At 41.9% G+C, this 19869-nt stretch overlaps 3 protein-coding genes across 3 annotated transcripts; 1 reads left to right on the plus strand and 2 right to left on the minus strand.

The window, feature by feature from the left end:
- Positions 1-449: 449 nt before the first annotated feature.
- Positions 450-13914, minus strand: rab27a (RAB27A, member RAS oncogene family). The gene is made up of 6 exons (XM_049031500.1): positions 13706-13914; positions 6609-6781; positions 5214-5299; positions 4996-5099; positions 4603-4726; positions 450-3673 (listed from the first exon to the last, which is right to left on the minus strand). The coding sequence occupies exons 2-6, from the start codon at positions 6759-6761 to the stop codon at positions 3469-3471; spliced, it is 672 nt and encodes a 223-aa protein (XP_048887457.1). The 5' UTR covers positions 6762-6781; positions 13706-13914; the 3' UTR covers positions 450-3468.
- Positions 13915-14681: 767 nt separating this feature from the next.
- LOC125752000 (uncharacterized) lies at positions 14682-15862 on the minus strand. The gene is made up of 2 exons (XM_049031501.1): positions 15747-15862; positions 14682-15358 (listed from the first exon to the last, which is right to left on the minus strand). The coding sequence occupies exon 2, from the start codon at positions 15287-15289 to the stop codon at positions 15113-15115; it is 177 nt and encodes a 58-aa protein (XP_048887458.1). The 5' UTR covers positions 15290-15358; positions 15747-15862; the 3' UTR covers positions 14682-15112.
- A 229-nt stretch (positions 15863-16091) lies between these two features.
- pigb (phosphatidylinositol glycan anchor biosynthesis, class B) lies at positions 16092-19608 on the plus strand. The gene is made up of 12 exons (XM_049031495.1): positions 16092-16278; positions 16546-16666; positions 16836-16953; positions 17049-17153; positions 17272-17402; positions 17539-17679; positions 17772-17823; positions 17962-18173; positions 18304-18368; positions 18777-18984; positions 19137-19317; positions 19408-19608. The coding sequence occupies exons 1-12, from the start codon at positions 16164-16166 to the stop codon at positions 19537-19539; spliced, it is 1581 nt and encodes a 526-aa protein (XP_048887452.1). The 5' UTR covers positions 16092-16163; the 3' UTR covers positions 19540-19608.
- Positions 19609-19869: the final 261 nt, after the last annotated feature.

The raw sequence follows: 19869 nt of genomic DNA on the forward strand, positions 1-19869 counted from the left end.
AATAAAATATGTTTGATAATACACAACATTGATTAGTAAAAAATTAATAAAGGTACGTTTCACTTACTTCAGATCGAGTTAATCACGCGGAGGTGCCTGAGGCGCGAATAGCTCAGCTGCACGCGACAGAATGGCATCACCGTCTGCAGTACTACGGACTCCATTAGTTCATAAAATAATTGAAAGTGTGATTTATTCTAACACAATTACGTCACGTGTGTAATGCAGGCATTCTAGTGCAAGACAGACCATGCTGTGCTTAAAATGACCTTTAATAAGGAAGAGTAATAGACGTATAATATTGACCTGTGAGAAAACAATGACTAAAAGTACAACCAATTTATATCCAAACACCACTGCGCAAGAATAATGCATTAAAATGTCTGCTTAGAGCTGAAACCATGGTATTTGTAAAACAGCACAGCAAAAATTATCAAACAAAAACAATGTCCAGTTTGCATTTTATTTGATTTATGAACATCAAGGTGCTTACAATGGATAACACATCTTTTAACTCTGTGACTGCCGTATTGAAATCAAAGGAACATTAAGTAAATAGTGAATTTTCTGTGATACGACCGGAACCTACTCACCTGTAGGCCTATCAGCAGCTGTCCTGCGCCCAAGTTTATTTATAACAGTAATAGTAACATGCACGTTGTATATATAGGCATATAAGTATTCACTAAAAAACTAGTGTAAAATATGCCTATATCAGTAATTTAAAATTAATTCCAAAAACGTGTCAACTGACGTTATGCAGGCAAGATAAATATCAAAGTCCAGAAAACCTTTCTCTCCTCAATCCAATGTCCCAGGCCTAAAGCATGTACAGAGATTTCAGGAGAGAAAATGATTTTGATAAATAAAACACAAGCATCTTCTGAATAAGGAATACAGTATACATATTTGGCATTAAGTGTGTTTAGGCAGTGAAACAGTAACAAACAGGATGGTAGATTCAAAACAGCTCACAAAACCTTTGTCAGACCTTTTAATGTTAAAAAAACCTGCGGTACAAATGTACTTAGAACGCAGCCAATTTAATGCATTGATCATATTTCAGCTTTAAATTCAAGAGATATTCAGATGGTTTTAAGTCTTCGCTAAAAATCACTCTCAACCGGCAGAGGGCAGCACTATGTCGCACGTGGGTTTCCTGTCGCGATTAAGGCAGCCGATGACCACGGTTTTATATTCCAAATTTCTCCGACATTTCCTTTGGGAGATCATCCCAATGTCTAATGCTGTTTATAACTATTTACACTGAAAAATGGCACAGTGTCTTAAAACTATAAAAACCAGTACAAAAAAATACATTTTTAAAAATTTTACCCCCACAGGAGCAGCTCCAGTGAACATGGTTAACGAGTGGTTCCTACACGGACAGTTCACCACTAAATCGTTCGTCACTTTCGTTGTGCTCCCAACAAACAGCGCTAACTTCATTTTCATAAACAGCAACATTTTTGTAATTGATTACCCCATATAGAGTTTATACTTGGCACATTTTTATATAATCCTTCTTTAAAAAAAAACAAAAAAAAAACCAATAATAATCTAGACCTACTTGCTTCTATTTATAGAACCAACAATTCATTAAAAACTGAGAATTTGGAAAGTGGTGGAGCGGATCCTGTTCTTAAGAAATATTACATTAAGAAATCAAATTTTCTGAAAAACTAAATTCACAATCATCAACAGGTAGTCAAGGTGTACGTACACCTGGCAAGTGCTGGTACAGTTTGTTCAATTCTCATAATTATGGCTTTGTATGTCACCACAATGGATCTGACATAAAACAATCAAGATCTGATTTAAGTGTAGACTTTCAGCTTTAAAGGGGTTTAATAAATTTATAAATTACAACCCTAATTTTTAAGAGTTCAAAATTAACTGGACAATGACTAACAAGCTGTTTCATAGCCCGGTGTGGGCTGTCCATAATTCTATTAAATACACTGTAGTGGATGACTGCAGAATGCTTTCTTTGGCGAAAAAAAAAACCCTCTCAACATCTAGCCAAGTTAAGAACACTCTGAAGGAGGTAGGGATACCTCGTATCATTTCCAAAGTCTGCAATCAAAAGACGACTTCATGAAAGCAAATGGAGGGTTTACCACAAGGCGCAAACCACTGGTGATCCTCACTAATATGAAGGCCAGGTTAGACTGCCAGAAAAAATTTAAAACGTTTGCCCAGGTCAGAATTCTTTGTATAGATTTAAAAAGTATGGAGAAGGGAAAGAATGGCTCATGATCCTAAGCATACCACATCATCTGTGAAACAGGGTGAAGGCAGTATTATGGGATGGTATGTATGGCTGCAAGTGGAATTGGATCACTGGTATCTCAGGGACGGATTACGGACCGGGCCAGCGGGGCCGCTGCCCAGGGGCCCTTGAGGTGCAGGGGGCCCGTGGGGCCCCTAGCCCAAAACAATTTGCAACGCTTATCAACAATGTATTTTCGTTTGTCTATTTTAGAGGGCCTACATTCTTTGATCCTCTGCCTACAAGAGCCCCTGACCCTATAGGGAGGGCGTTTGGCTGCCAAGGGCCCTTGAATTGTGGTGGCTGTGGTGGTGGGGGGCCCTCGCGAACGTTTTGCCCAGGAGCCCACACAACCCATAATCCGTCCCTGTGGTATCTATTGATGGTATGACTGCTGACAGAAGCGCCAGGATGAATTCCACAGTGAATGAGGCCGTACTATCTGCTCAGATTCAGCAAATGCTGCAAAACTGGGAGGACAGCACTACCCCAAACAGATGGACAATGACCCAAAGCAGAATACGAAAGCAGCCCAAGAGTTCTTCATGGCGAAGGAGGAGAATACTTTTCAATGGCGTTGGTCACCTGACTTCAACCTAACTAAACATCTATTCCACTTGCTGAAGGCAAAACCAAAGGCAGAAAGACCAACAAATAAAAAGCAGCAACTGAAGACTGAAGGCCTGTCGAGGCGTCACTAGGTAGAAAACCCAGCACTTGCCGATGTCTTTGGATTCCAGGCTTCAGACAGTCATTGACTATAGAGGATTTTCACCCAAGTATTAAAATGATCACTATTGTTATGATATTGTTAGTTTGTCGAACTACTTCCCTGAAAACGGCTGTAATTCACTTCAATCACATCTTGATTGCTTAATTTCAAATTCATTGTGCACATGTACAGAGACAAAATTATAAAAATCGCGTCATGGTGGAAATACGTACGGACCAAAATGTATGTACATCGAAATAACTGACAATTTCCTTGGGACCCACGACTAGTGCAGATGAGCAAAATTAACTTGATGTACCTGGTGGACATACGTTAGCAAATCCCACTTTTCACCTGCCTAGCAGAGGACTCCCAGTGCCGTTGGTCGGTAAACACGTGACACACCGTAGTACTGTGTAGTACCAGCTCTCCCCAGTGATGGCGATGGGGTCGGCTCAGTCAGCCCTGCCTGCCTTTCATACTCTTAACAGCTGCATTTGCCTTTCGTCTCCTCCGTCTGCTCTGCCATCTTCTCGCTGGTGCTGTGCCCGTTTGACCTCACCGTGCCATCTGGGATCCACGACTTGTCCACGCAGCGCTCCATCCTCTTCATGATCAGGTCCAGCAGAACCTCCACCGACTGATTCACGTTGGTGCCGTTTGCCGCGCTCGTCTCAAAGTAGGGAATTCTGCAGGGAACCGTGGTTACACAAACATCTTAGATAAATCATAGAGAGAAAAAGAAGTATTTAAGTCTTATTCACCAAAAACATTACTGACCACCTCCTTACCTCCTGAGGAACATAACAAAAACATAGCAACCAATTAGTCTAACAAAGCGGGATGACTCTTGCTGACAATAACAAAGTGTTTTCAGTCTTGCCTTATAAAACCCCTGACCAGCTTCAGTGGTGATCAATAAATACTTCAGGGATGAGAACAAAAACCAATCACCAATCAACACAAATGCCACATCACAATCACTGCGATTTTGGTCATCATCAGTGAGGTGAGATTCCTCCTCTGGGCTATTTTAGAGTACCTGCACTTCAGTGGCAGGGGTGGTTCAGATAAGACTGTCTGCCATGAATTTCTGTGATCAGACCTGATATTTGAGTCACACCTAGTCAACTGTGGAAACTGACCCCAGCATATGGGGTCACAAAAGTAGATCTGGAAGCACAAATTCCTTCATAAGTAAATGTACCACCCATCAAACAATATACTCATTTTAATCCCTTATTATGAATTTATTTTAATAGCAAAATTGCCTGCTACTTACTGTAACGTGGAAATGACAGAGGAAATATACTACACAGTATACTAAAGTACTACGGTAAGCAGTATAAATCTGAATCAAATGCGGCACTTTATTACTGGGAAAAATCTTCAAGAGTCGTGACATGGCGACTGACACATACATTGTGCAAGTCAAGAGAAGAAAGCAGCTTCCCTGTGTGATCCATGTACACATCCATGTATGAAGTGTACACACACAGAAACTGCCTACCACATTAGATGGATAGCGAGCGCTCAGATTTGTGTGAGTTTCGCTTGGCCCCACCTTAGGAACACTCCTCTACGTCCCAGCCCTCGAGGGCCACAGGAGGATGCATACCCATACTTCTCCGCCAGCTCCTTGGCCTCCTCTTCTTTGACGGCTCTCTGCTCATCCAGGTCACACTTGTTACCACACAGCACAATGTCTGGGTTCTCGCAGTATGCGTGCATCTGTAGCTGACCTGGAGGGTGGAAGAGCAATTCTCTCAGGTTAGGCTGTAGTAGGTGCCCTGTGAAATTGATCTTGACCTGTGCATGCTCTTTCAGGATCATACTAAAATCAGTGTTTGCCAAGCCAGTTCATGTTTTTGCTCCCTCCGACCACCCTGCCAGACATTCCACATTTTTGCTTCCTACCAGGAGCTGGGAGGAAGAAAAAATATGGACTATCTGTGGGTCCCTGAGGACCGTATTGGGAAACATTGTACTAAATGATTCTAAAGAGACTTACTCATCCAGTTTCTGACGTTGAGAAAGCTTTGCTCATTTGTGAGATCAAACAATAGAAGAAAACCCATGGCATCTCGGAAGAAAGCTGTCGTTAAGCTCCGAAACCTGAGGTCACAAAAAAGTCACTTCTGTTAAGGATCTGACCTCATGTAAGGGTGACATATCAGTGGATGGGTAATTCCCATTGGAAGCTTCGGACGTGTCCCATACATGCCTTACCTTTCCTGTCCCGCTGTATCCCACAGCTGAATATGGATTCTTTGGCCTTTTCCCGCTACCCCGTCAGGACCGTTGGATTTGTATACCTACAGCATGTAGACAGGACAGGATTTGCAGCCAAACCATCCCTTAACACAACTAAGCCTGCATCAGAGAGCTGGAAAGTCATCTCGAGAATTCAGACAAATGGAAACCTGCGCTTGACCAAAATGCAAAAGTAAAACCCAACTCTGCTAGTAGCTGACACTGGGCCTCAGGAATTAACGTAAATGGTGGGCATGGCCACGGGCTCCTACACCAGAGTTCTTGTTGGCACACTTGTTAAATATTTATCTTATAGGAGTGTGCAAACCAAACATGCTTGGCGCGTTGAGTTTAACGTGGGCACTCCTATCGTTCTCCTCCACTGAAAGTTCTCCTCCTTAATTGAGGCTTTACCTGGAGACACCAGATAACATATTTTCAGGGCGTTTTCAGTAATAAATAACTGCGGGAAAACGGCTCTTTCTTACGGAGGAGGAGGATTTGAGGAACTTCCACAATTCTATGTCCCTCGACTCAGGATGTTTAAATACACCGGTGACTGTCAGTCCAGATTATTTGTCCATACCCACTAGCTATACACCTGACTGTCAGCTAATTATAAAGCACTTTATTCCCCAGCTCTGAAATTCAACAAGTCGAATAGAACAGAGACAGGAAGTGGTTAGGGGTGCCACTGAAGCTGTTTATAGATAAATTATACATGACTGGTCTATTTCAGAGCTGCACACAGTTAATCAGATTCATCTGAGAGCCACAAGATTTGCTTTATTTCATTACCAAAAGACTGGAAAAGCGTAAAACACTTTCATCACTTCTGCCTCTCAGGCTGATCCATTCAACAATTTCCCATATTCAGCAAATAAATGTCTACTAGCTACATGCTCGCATTGTTGTTTCCATGGTGAACGATGACTCTGATATAAAAATAAAATCTTATCAGTGAAATGCTCTCAGCTGGCTAGATAGCAGTTTTCCGGAAAAGGGTGGGTCCACGCCATTAATTTTTCCCGCCCACAAGCAGAATATTAAATACAGACTTGGGGGAGGCAGATAAAAAAAAACCTGATTGATGGCCTACTGATGCCAAAGATGGGTAAGACAGAAAGATCAGCAGCTGACAGGATAACAACGCCAAGACCAGCAGTCCTACAACTTCCTGTATTCCTTTCCAAAACTCTACATGAAAATTGTCCCAAAATATTATAATATATCGTTAAGAAATACTGCTTCTGAAGTTTAAGATTAGTGGAATATTTGTTCCATTTTGGTGATTTAACATGCTGTTATAGGATGTACCAAACTCAGCAAGCCTCTCTCTCACATCATGACATTACCAGGAATTCCACTTACCACCCGCTTTTCTCTGAAATCGATGCCCACTGTGGTGATGAACTTGGAGCTGAATTTGCCATCTGTGTACTGATACAGGAAGCTTGTCTTCCCAACCCCAGAGTCTCCAAGAGCTAGGAACTTGATGAGGTAATCGTAGTCCCCATCAGACATAGTGAGTTCCTGCTTCTGTCCTGTAAACCACACGAAGAACTCAGCGTTACATCGAAATGGTTAAAGGTTTGGCGGAGACAATGCAGTCATAGTTACTTAGGATATTCACAAGAAAAGCTCACGGCAATTATGACTCTTTATTTCACTAGTTATCCTGAAATGACTGACAGGGGTCACGCTAAATGAAAAGTCAGCGAGACAATTTGAAGCACGCCGGAGAGATATTCTCGGACAAAGAGAGTAGAGAATAGTGTAAATTCAGTTAAAGAGAAATTCTGATTGTTATAACAGATGTGTGCTAAACATACAGAGATCATTTCCGTATTTCAGTTAAAAAGCATCTCTTTATAAGATGACTATAAAATCACTTTCACTTTCTAGCAAAGGCTGCACTCGCAGGGCTATGTCATCATTTCCCCTTAACACCAAAACCTGACTTAACACTACATAACATTGTAGGTCAGCAACAGTATTCTAGGCTTGTGTATACATCCATTCATTTCTTTGTTTAAAATTACTCATGAATGTATAATTCTCAAAAAGTATTTCGATAAACTGAAATGGTTCCTCCATCGCTCTTTATACTCAGATATATATTACAGATGATGTGACAAGCTGTTCAATTTCATTTCAATTGTACTATCACAAACATATATAGTATATTCCTCATCCACATACAAGTGCAAGTAAATTGAGCTACATGTATAGACATGGGACAGGCTTGCGGAGCTTCAGTATGGATCCGTGACTTATCTGTTTGCCTCTTTAGGCTGGTATCGCTGATTTGGCCCTTAAAAGCCACAACGTACTGCTCCATTAAGACACGACGCTGCTGACAGGAAAAAGGGCCACAATGCAGAATCCTCCAGTAATGAAATTAGTACATCTTTCGTCACCAAGGCAGACCTTTGTGTTTTAATTGAGTTTAAACTGCCCCCTAAATGGAATTAATCATTGTGACTTGTGTCAATTTTTTTACATCAACTTTTTTTCCCTTGCTAAAACCATCAAATTATATTTTTTTGTGTCAAATGTACATCATTTTAACAATCAAAATACCTTTTAGCTGGGGGTTTGCAAATGGGTAAATCCCTGCAATTTTATTTATCATGTGGCACAGCAATTTTCATTTCGCAACTTGTTTTGCCACTCCGATTGTACCATAAGGTACTTGGCGATTTTAAGTCCCGCTGAGCCCGTTTGTGAAGATTAATGCTCAGAAAGGCCAAGACTTACAACTGCAGTGATTGGCTCAAGCAAGCATTTATGGTTCACCCAAACAGCCAATCAACAAATGCATTTATAAAAGTTTAAGACTAGACAAAAAAAAAGTGGATGCCAGACTGACCAAGAAAACAGGCTTATTTATAAAGTGATTTTCAAAAACAGAAGCTCAGTGTGACCCTCAGTGGGAAAGCTGGAAGACTGTCATATGACTGCACCGGGAAAAGCAGCGAAAACAAGTCATACGCTCCTCCTCCCTCAGCAGTACTAAATCCCCATCCTCAGCCTTAAGTGGCTTAACGTCCAGAAGAAAAATCGAGCTCTGTGAGAAACGCAGGGTTACCCTCACCCTGGCCCTGGTCAAATCTCGCTGGACGGGAAGGAAAGGAAAACCTGGAGAGATTCGTATGACAGCCTCACATGGATCCCAGCACTGGCATCCTGATTCTCCTGTAAATCGAATTAGTGGGAATGCTTTGGGAAGTAAAAATTCAGTCTAAGCGTCAAGCTCATTATCTCATTACGGTAGAATCACATGGGGGTTAATAAAGAACCACCAAAACACAATGCTATTCCAGGAGAGGACTCTTCACAATTATTTGTTTCTCCTCTGCAGACAACGTGCTTCACCCCCCATTAATGAATGATTCATTTGTTTTAGCCACATAAAGTTAGTGCCGTTTCTTCAGTCATATCTGCCATCTTATCTCCTGCCTCCAAATTTCCCCCTAGAAGTAATCTTCTTCCGAGGCCATGTCTTATCATGGCGTTAAGAAGGAAGGACTAGCAGCTGCCGCAGCAAAATGCAGCACGCAGTCAGCAATGGCAAGCAATGCCCTGCAGGAGACCCAGCAGAGGAGGCAAAGACTGAGGGGGGAGGGGCTGGTGACACTGCGGGGGAGGAGGGGGCGGAGTCTGGCTGCTCACTGAGCTCACATGGTCTTTCTCCCAGCCAGGGAAGGAGAGTAATCCCCCTCAGGATCAATTCGTTTAATGTCACTGCATGCATTTTGGATGAATACAAATAGTGAAAAACTGTGTTATGGCATGTTACACTAACTGACAATGCTCACATACTGGCACCGCATCACAACATAAAACTCTAAGGTACAGAAAAACTGTAAAAGTGTAAAGCGTGTCTCTGCAATGGCTGGCAACAAACAATCGAAAAAGAACCTCTGAAACAGTGAACCCATTTCCAGAGCAAAGGGCTGGGGAAGGCAGGCGTGCTGCTCATCGTCCTCGGACCGGATGCCGTCCAGCCTGACTGCACAGCAAACCATGCAGCTTTTCAACATGCAATCTGAGATTAAACTTTCACAACTTTTTATCTGCTTAAAACACCGCAGCATCAATGAAAAAATGCATAGCATGTCAGAGAGGCAACCTCCAGTACCATTAACTTTTAGCCTATTAATACGTAGTTTTGCGGAGCTGACCTCATTGCACGCTGCACAGTCATGTTTCTCCACCTTCAATAAATATTTAGACAATTAAATTTCACACTTGCAACACACCCTTGTGTGAAAGGTACCCTCGCAAAAATAGACTGCTGAACAGAACAAGCTGTGGAATTACACTAAACTTCATACTATTCGCCGAAAATTTTCTTTCTATAACCACACAGGTGTTTATTTATAACATAAAATGCCTTGTTCTCCGCCATACCACTCCGCGATGACACCATGTAAACACTTCCCAGCCGGAACACCGTGGGGATTTCTGCCCCACCCCTGAAATTGTGCCGGCTTTGGATCCATGGAGGAAATTAGCGTCCAGGTCACGTAAGTAACTTCAAGACAACTAAGGGGAGGGGTTGGCACCTATCCGCCAGGACCTCTCTCACCCTGTGTCACGCAGAGCCATTTAATTTCATCATGTTTATGCCTAAAAAAAAAAATCAGGGACGATTACATTTAGGCGGGTCTGAATTATTTCATTAGCTGGCTTATCGTGCAGCCCATATCACATTAAATGCACAAATTTGCAACTTTTCTTGGTTTGCGTTAACTTGTATAATGAACTTCAGCTAAACCCCATTTCCTTAGACGCTGGATGGAGAGAAGGCCAGACATATTCCTCCTCCTCGTAATGAGTCATTAGGCTAGATGTAACGTGTCCTTATTTGGATGAAGCAAGAGACACAAACGTAATGGTCTATACATCTATCATAAACTTTACAGCTAACATTCTATAAAACCCAGATCGTTTCTGACAATACAGCAGTGTGTTTTATATACAGAACATAGTGTTTTAATACTTTGCTATTAAAATGGCAGTAGATCTGGAGTAGGTATACATAGAGAAGGCTCTAAAATGTCTGAAGAATTAAAGTAAGTCACAAAAATAACTTTCTGCAAAGGAAGTCCATCCGCCCATCCATCCACTTTCCGCCTCTTATCCAGGGCTGGGAGGTGGGTGCAGCAGCCTAGGCAGGGATGCCCAGACCTCCCTCTCCCCACCCTCCTCCTCCAGCTCCTCCAGGGGAATACCAAGGGGTTTCCAGGACAGCAGAGAAATAATCTCTCCAGCTTGTCCCCAGGGAGCCATCCAGGAGGCATCCTAGTTCGATGCCCGAACCATTTCAACAGGCTCCTTTTGGCGTGGAGGAGCAATGGCTCTACTTTGTGCCCCTCCTGAATGTCTGAGCTCCTCACCCTATGTCTAAGGCTGAGCCCAGACACCCTGTGGAGGAAACTCATTTCGGCAGCTTGTATCTGCGATCTCAGTCTTTCGGTCATTGCCCAGAGCTCATGACCACGGGGTGAGGGTAGGAATGTAAATCGACTGGTAAATTGAGAGCTTTGCCTTCCGACTCAGCTCCCTCTTCACGAAAACAGAACAGTATAATGTCCGGATTACTGCCGATGCTGCACCGATCCGCCTGCCGATATCCCGCTCGCTTTTCCCCTCACTCGTGAACAAGAACCCAGGATACTTCAACTCCTCTGCTTGAACCAGTACCTCATCCCCCACCAGGAGAGGCCAATCCACCCTTTTCCGGTCAAGAACTATGGCCTCAGACTTGGAGGTGCTGGTCGTCATCCCTTGCAGTCTAGGAAGTAAACTTTCTACATGGGAATGTGTGTCTACTTCTAACACCATGTGTAATCATTTATGCCGACTGGGATTGAGCTGTAAGAAACATTTAATGCCGGCAAGGGATGCCTTAATTCAGTAATAATTGGATGTTACAAAGAACTTCAATTATATGAGCGGCGAACAGAAAGGGGCTCACAATGACTCCCTCCCCTGACTACAAAAGCGATTTGAAATGCTCTCAGTCAGGGCCTTTCTTTGCAAAGCATTGATTAGCAGACATTAATCCAGCTCCCCACACAAAATACCTCATCTATAAGCATCAGCTGCTTCTCATGTGCTTCCCCTGACTGGTCAGGTGACCTAAGGCGTTCGACAAAAGCCCAGGAGCCTATTAGGTAACCGTATCTTACCAATCCTGGCGTAACAGCTGGGCCTTGCAACACTAAACAGCTACTGGAAGCAAAAATATACACTTAACATTGAAGTACTGTTTGATAACCAACACAATAAACATCACATAGCAAATATAACAACTCTGAAAGCAGTAACACCAGATTCTATGAACTAGGTTATTTAGAAATAAATCCCTACTGTCTCCATGACACAGGCCAAGAGAGGGTCTTTACTACATGTATTCAGGATGCTGGTTTCTTTTTATGCAATGTCAATAATAAAATGATTATTAAAGGCTATAAAAATATATAATAGAGGATAAGATAAAGGTATGTGCGACAATCTCGCAAACCTAGCTGTCAATTCATTACAAGCTTTAGATAAACCGGTACCCAAGTCATGCCATCAGCTTCCGGGAGACTTGTGAGAATTTCACACTGGAAGCGACTTTAACCATGCGATTAGAGAACATTCTGGAAGATTTGGTTACAGGAATTTGTTCCACCAGAAAAATATAAAGGTTTCTTAGGAAAACAAAAACAGGAGAGAAACTTAAACCTGTTTTACATTTATAGAAATGAATACGTATCTAACCATAACCTCTTCAAGATTCAGACACAAACAGTTTACTTCAACATTGTTCAATATGCTTTACATATTAGCAAATACTCAGAAATGTCTTTAACTGAATAAAGCAGAAATGCCTGTTTACGTTTGTCCCCGTTCTACATCTGATCATATCTGGGTTACAAACACCTACAAACACATTTTTGTTTTAACATTTTGATAAAATGCAACCACTAGGGAAAATATAAATCTCTACTCTTGATGCTAAATCCTTTCGTCAGATTTCTATTAAAATAATGATAATATGTCATACCTTTAAAGTTTGGTCAACTCACTAAATATATGATACTACACCGTCTGTATGTGTTTTCAGTTGAAATTACTACCAAGACTGAAATGGCCACCATTCACAATGAACACCAGTCTTCTGATCAAACTTTCAGGTCTGCACTGACGGGCAATTCTTATAACTTTACAATACTACTTCACGATAAACATCTGTTGTTTTTCCAAAATATTTCTAGAGGGTTACGGAGCTAAACTCTTTGCCAAGGGAAAGTTTGAAGTGTCTGCTTTTATTCGGTATTTTACTCCTTTATCACGAACGGAGGTGGCTGTTCGTGTGCGTCTTCCGAATCACGCCTAAAGTATGGTCCGTATGCCAAGGACAATGTCCTCAAGGCGTTTTACAGCAAGTAGACCTACTTCGGCATGGCTGTGTCACTAAAGACCGTCAAAACTGTGACCGTTTTGCCATTTTTTTAAACTCCTGTGATCTTAGGCCAAAACAAATACAAGTTTCGAAACAGCATCTTTCCGTATCGGCTTGCTGGTCAGTGCATGTGGGACAGATCGGGACACTTCATGGTGCCGAACTGTTCGCATGTTTATAAAAGACATCTTAAGAAACGTCAAAAGTTTAGGCTGTAAGTACCGCAGGCTCTCCACCTCTACTGAAATATGTTACCACCAGCAGTTTAAAGCGATTGGGAAAGAGGAAGGTTCATATCACAGACCGCAGTTGGAGCAGAGCAGGCGGAACCGAGCAGCCGGGAGCAGCTGTGCGCTTGCGGGGAGCTGCAGAGCAGCCGGTCTGCGCTCGCTGTGCGGACTTCGCTAAAGTCAATAAAGTCGATGGAGTCCTGAATGGCACCTGCCTTAAACTCAAATGTCACAGTCATTATTAAAACGTATTAAAATAATCGTGTCTCTTTTGTTCTGGTATTAATATATATGCAGTAGGTTTTATGCGCAGGTTGATGATTGTGTTTGCCCCCAAGACCATTTACAATTAAAGGAATTAAATAAGGTCTTAAAACATCTTCAGCATAAATTTTATCAGAGGAATGCCTAAAAAGAAGTATACATTAATAAAGCGGATATACAGAAACAGCCACATTAAATGCCAAAGAAATGAATATTTATATCCCGTTTTGTACAGTTTTCACAACTTCGCTTCAGTCTCGTCGGAACGTGAATATCAGATAAACTCCAAACGGTACAGTCACTGTCAAATGCATTTTGGCGAGTTACATGGCCTGCCTGCAGGGGAACTTAACGGAATGAAGACTAACAAAGTTAAAGTCGCCACTTTGATAGATATTAAGATGTTTTTATTTCATTTGGAAACCTCGTGGAGTGATTACTCATTTAGCTGCTCTTATAAGTCGTTTACGGAACCAGTTTAAGACATACCTGCTGCACACAGTTACACTCACCTCTGTTGTTGGTTGGAAAAACACGACGATACCTGATTCCTCTAGGAATTTAAGGATAAATTAAACTTCCATTCGCTGCTCTGTCCTGCTACCTACTACGTGCCTTTCAAAATGTCCCCTTTGTTCATATACTGTGAGAACAGCTATTACAGCCCAGTCAAATGTGAACGCATTTCCCGTTTTGGCAGGCAGAGCCCCTCCTTCACTAACCCAGGATGTGGAGACCTCCCCGGGTGAGCTGGAGCGCCGCCCTTGCCGCGACATCGCGGGTCTACTGGGTCCTCACCAGTGGACGAGTGGATACATGCACTATCAAACACAGTTAAGTGTATTAGAACGTGTAAGGTTTATGTTAACATTTTGTAATACTGATATTTAACAACATTTAAGTCTTTATGTGATAGTCTGTAAAGCCGAAGAACACAGCTTTGCCTTGAGCCCTGCGATTTGACCGTGCAAAGATTGGCGTGATAAGTGTTTCTGTATAGTGCCACCCAGAGGCATTTAACAAGAACAAATACGCCCCTCTGTAATCGCCAACAAAAATGTGCGTGTAAGAATAGCAGCACTCGATATCTTATGCTGGCGATCTTAAAGCAATATCAAGTTCGTCCAATACGGCCAGTTCTCTCCCAACTGTGAAAGTTTGCAGCAATATAACAGTTTATTCAGCTCACCAGCAATTGCCAACTTCACTATGTGTGTTTGAGCAGGGAAATTTGCAAAGTGTGTCACAGACTGACCCTCCAGGCCCGGAAGTGGGGAACCATCTGCTCAAATTAGTAATGCCCTTAACATCAAGCATGCGACGCTGGAAACCAGACATCCCTTTCTACATGGCCATTTGGAAACTGTTTTTGTTGGCTGATTACTTAGAATTCAGTGGGAAGCGCGAGCAAACGTAAAATAGTCGGAAAATATCATAACACATATAACATCTTATCAAAAAAGAAATTAAATCATTTAAAAATATATGTTCCATGTATTTAAACACATTTTAATAAGCCTACTTTACACTGGGTAAACATCGCAAAGCTCCGAAGCTCCTTGACAGAAAAAAACTTCAAACCAAACAATACTTTGACAATACGAGAGAATATAAAACCGTTAACAGATATTTTTTGGCAATCAGTTTTATCCAAGGTGTCGTGATTTGATTTACAACTCCCACCACGAAGTAATTATGATGATAATTAAGTTCTTTGACCACATGCAGCATTATCAATTAATGGGTATTTTAAAAGTGGGGATTTCGAGTCTTCAAGTGTACAACAGACATTCCTACAACGTGCAAAAAAGTTTCGTAGACTAAGTAATTTATTTAAGAGGAGGAGGAGGAGGATGATGATGATGATGAGGATGATGATGATGATGATGATGATTATAATTATAGCACAGGATTATGGGTTAATCTTTAACATTTTCTTCTGCTTTGCCCTCCAGATTCCCGCCGGGGTTTGGCTCAGAGGAGCGGCGCATCCAGTCAGGTGAGTGAAAAATCGGTCTGTATACATAAATGCCACCGACAACCCCGACTATCACTGCCATGGCTACCTGGTGAAAGGGAATACGCCGGCGAAACATTTCCCATGCAAGTCTTCCAACAGTAAACGTCCACCGATGAAAGAGAATGATTTTTTTGAAAAGACAATCCTGTTGAGAATGAAAATATATTAAAGACAACAGACCTAACACAACTTCAATGCACAAGAAGTTTTCAAACTCTGTGGTTGAATTCTGTTTCAGCCACCTTATTTAATGTGCTTTGATGGCACTGTCACTGAGCGATTACTTAGAATTCAGTGGGAAGCGCGAGCAAACGTAAAATAGTCGGAAAATGTTATAACACATATAAATATTTCTGAGGGGTCATGAATAACGTAAAGACTATTCATCAGCCAACAAGTTTACACTGGCAAACTGTCACCTAAAACCCCAATGCCTCAAAACACATTGTACTAGTATTTTTTATTATTATTTAAAGGCAGATATGTGCTGGATAGATATTTCTCATTAAGAACAAAATCCTCTATCTCCATACCTTGTTATTGTTTCATAAGCGCCAGACACACGAATCCTCTTTTGGGTCATTCGAATATCTGCATACTGCGGTTGAAAAATGCGCCGATAGTACAGCTTCCGCACATTCGCTACTTGTATTTCATAGCCATATAACCATACATATAAATACATGTATTTTACAGATGAGCGATAACTACATTGTTATTTGTCGCATAACGCTAAACTAGGTCCAATATAATTGCTGAATATAGCAATAGCCTGATGTAATCGTTATAAGAAAGAAGAATTTGCTAACAAAAATCAAAGCCACTTTTACTCGGGGTGTGTCGTCATCCTATGTCGTCATCCTCCGTCACAACAGAAACACGGAAATGTGAATTGCGTGCTTTTCAATGAGTTCCGGACCCTTTCCAGTACTAATGTGGATCCATGCAGTATGGAAAGGCTCCGGGAACGACTAAGCCGAAGGTCAGCCTCTGAGCCTGTCAAACTAAGGAAAAGAAAATCTCATCTGTACAGCAAAGATTATACGACCGATATATTTGAGAATGGTAAATATACCCCCACTGTAAACTACTATGTCACAACTGTGCTAAGCGTGTTCATGAAATATCACACCTACTTTACAAAAATAGTCTTACCCGATTTCTCACCTACTTCAAAATATCTGCACTCAATTATATTACGCTTTCAACAACAACAACAATAATAAGGATGATAATAATAACCAGAGTTTAGGGTTCATAGTGAAAAAGCATATCGCCTCTCGACGTTATACGTATGTATCACTATACATACATTTCTTCGATTTTTTTCAGGATTCGCTATCATTGGTTTCTCGGTTGGATTTCGGCTTATAAACTGCTTTCTGGTGCAGAGCAGCTACGTTCCTGATGAATACTGGCAGTCCCTTGAAGTTTCCCATCGCATGGTTTTCGGATATCCTTTCAGCTGCAAATGAAATCCAAGCAAACATCCCAGTATACCACTTCAACTTGTAAAATTAATAATGTTCGTTTAGGTGCTATACATTTTAGAATTTAAATACTTATGATTGCTTGTTTTCAAACAACTTGCTTTTCTCCCGTTAAATCCTTAAATATCTCACGTATGGGTACCTTACTTGGGAATGGACTGAGAGGATCCGGAGTCACTCTTACCCAGTCCTCATTGCAATCCTGTACAAGATGCTACACATTCTGGGCTACGACACCGTTCAGCTGCTGGTTAGTTTGTAACTGTCATGCACTTTGATAATTCATGGTGAAGGGAGTTGCAGACTTTTTCTTATTTACCAGCCGTATGATTTTGGAAACTGCAGGTGTGGTCACCTCGCTTGATACACGCGTTCCTCGCTGCCATGGCTGACGTCAAACTTTATGCTTTTGTCCGAAGACTGGAGCATCGTGATGTCGCCAGATGGACGGTAAGGGACCGTCACGCATTTTGAGGGACGCCGCGTGGCGAGAGTGTGGAAATGTCCTACAGAGCGGCAGGGAAGGTGTCTGATGTCGCACCACATGCCTTTGTTTTGTTCCCCTTAGTACTTCTGCCAGCTTTCCTCGTGGTTCACGTGGTACTGCTGCACAAGGACTCTGACAAACACCATGGAAACCATCCTCACCACTCTGGCCCTCTGTTATTATCCAGTGCCTGGCTCAAAGTCACACAGCAGGTGCTGCGAGGGCTCATTGCTCATTGGCTTCTCTGCAGTTCAACTTGGCTTAGCATTAAAATAAAATAGAAAATGTCATTTTGGGGCTTAATAGGAGTTGTTGGTTATATTTAAAATATAATTTCATTTCTTCCAGTTCAAAGTACTTAAGTTTGGTTGCACTGGCAATCCTTGTTCGTCCGACAGCTCTTATTGTGTGGATGCCTCTGTTGGGATTCCATTTCCTCCAGGAAGATGACAAACTGAAGCTTATAATGAACCATGCACTTCCTATAGGGTACGTAATGTCTCCTGTCCATCCTTCCATCATGACTTAATTAGCCTATCTACTGAAATTTAATGGAAAATGTATTTTCTTTCATTTTCCAGGGCTTTTACACTGGGGTTGTCAACAGTTTTAGACTGCATACTCTATGGCAAGGTAAATGTATGTGTGTGATGTGGACTTATATGCACGTTATTATATCATTTTTGACAATTGTGTATTTGATCCATTCTTGCATCTTGCTGGAGAATGAGTTAAGGCATTCCCAACAATCCAGTGCTTCCTTCTCCTTAGTGGACTCTGGTCCAGCTGAACTTCCTCAGGTTTAACATCTGGCATAATGTGGCCGAGTTTTACGGCTCTCACCCGTGGCACTGGTACTTCACACAAGGCTGCCCCGTCGTTCTTGGCCCTCATCTCCTCTTCTTCATCCACGGTTGCACACTGACACCTAAAAGATACAGGATCCTCCTGGCAGCGGTGATTTGGACAGTTTTAATTTATAGGTATGTGGGGATTTATCTATTTTATGCTAGGTATGAAATGTTACAGACTGCCGAAGACCGCTGAAAGATGAAATCGCTGTCCTCTATGTGGCCCCTTTAAGATATCTTTTGCGATTGTGTTTCTGTCTAGTTTGCTGCCACACAAGGAGTTTCGCTTCGTTTACCCCGTGCTGCCCTTGTGCATGCTGTTTTGTGGTGAGTGCTGAGACGATGCATTATGCAAAATTACAAAACCAACAATGGAACCAAAACTGCAAGATTTCTTCTCCCAAATTCAATAACAAAACGCTACTTTTTGCACATCGATGACCTTCCTGAAAGCATGAGAAAGCATCAACCCACTGGGGGTCAAAACTGCTGAGGATATTTGCTTAGTTTCTGCATTTAGTATGTGTTTTCATTGTAATGTCCTATGCATTTTTTAAGAAGTGCTTATTTTCTCAGTCTTTCGATTAAGCTAATGAAGTGTGCTATGGAGATGGAATGTCAAGTTAGCTTAACTTTTGACAGATAAAGGCATTTGTACAAATTTCATAAACATTTTAGTAAGGACACACCGTGCTAATCCTCTTTGCATATCAATCACCATGGTCTTGGCTTCAGGCTTTTCCCTGGCCAGGCTGAGGTCCTGGAGGAGACCAGCAGCAGGTGCCTTGGTGCTTATGAACCTGCTCCCTGCTCTGTACACGGGACTAGTCCATCAGCGTGGGGTCCTGGACGTCATGGGCCACCTCCAGCAGCTGTGTCACACTGCCAGTCCTCAGCCAGATGTCCTTTTTCTCATGCCCTGTCACTCAACACCTTTCTACAGGTAATGGGCTTGACACCTCATACTCCAGGTGCCTCCCTAATAAGATGACTGCACGCTCATTTTTCATGTTCTCTCCCAACCCGTAAATGTATTCATAGTGAAATTTTAATAGTTCAGTCTGAACTCTGACTCCTTTAAAATATCACATGTAGCCACATCCACTGCCCTATCAAAATGCGGTTCTTGGAGTGTCCGCCGGACCTCAGTGGAAACAAGAGTTACGTGGATGAGGCGGACGACTTCTTTGCCAACCCAAAGCATTGGCTGGAAGTCACTTTTACCCAGCAGGCATTGCTTCCCTCCCACCTCGTGCTGTTTGATGTACTGGAGAAGGTACGGTTTGTTTTTGCGCAGTCATACTAATGCAAAGAGTCTTCAACACGTGTAGGTGGTGATCATTTGTATTCGCTTCTCCTCCTCCAGGAAATCCTTACATTTTTGGAAGTAAATAAATATGTACGACAGAAGGAAGTGTTCCACACCCATATTCCTGACGGTCGGGTCGGAGAACACATCTTTATTTATGAAAGGACTTTGAACGATGCTTCTGATTAATTATGTAAATCAGCTTGGCATTCACTTCGAGAATAAAACCAAGGCTTGCTGTGCGAGCTGCGTAACTGGGTAGATTTTTTTTTGTGTTTTGTTTTTTAAATAGCTGATCTACCTTTAAAACGGCTGTCATAAGCTGACTGACACCAAGTCAACTGATTGTAGTGTAACTGTTTACATCCTCTTCTTATTGACTGTGGTGTTAATTATTTCATCTGAACAATTGTGTAAATAAACAAGCAAACCTTTAAAGCTCATACATGAGGCACTTGTGGTAGCACAATAAATCATCTTACAAAGTTTCACTGTCACAGGAAAGCCTTGCTTTACTTT

Source organism: Brienomyrus brachyistius, chromosome 11 (assembly GCF_023856365.1).
Source record: "Brienomyrus brachyistius isolate T26 chromosome 11, BBRACH_0.4, whole genome shotgun sequence".
NCBI lineage: Eukaryota > Metazoa > Chordata > Actinopteri > Osteoglossiformes > Mormyridae > Brienomyrus > Brienomyrus brachyistius.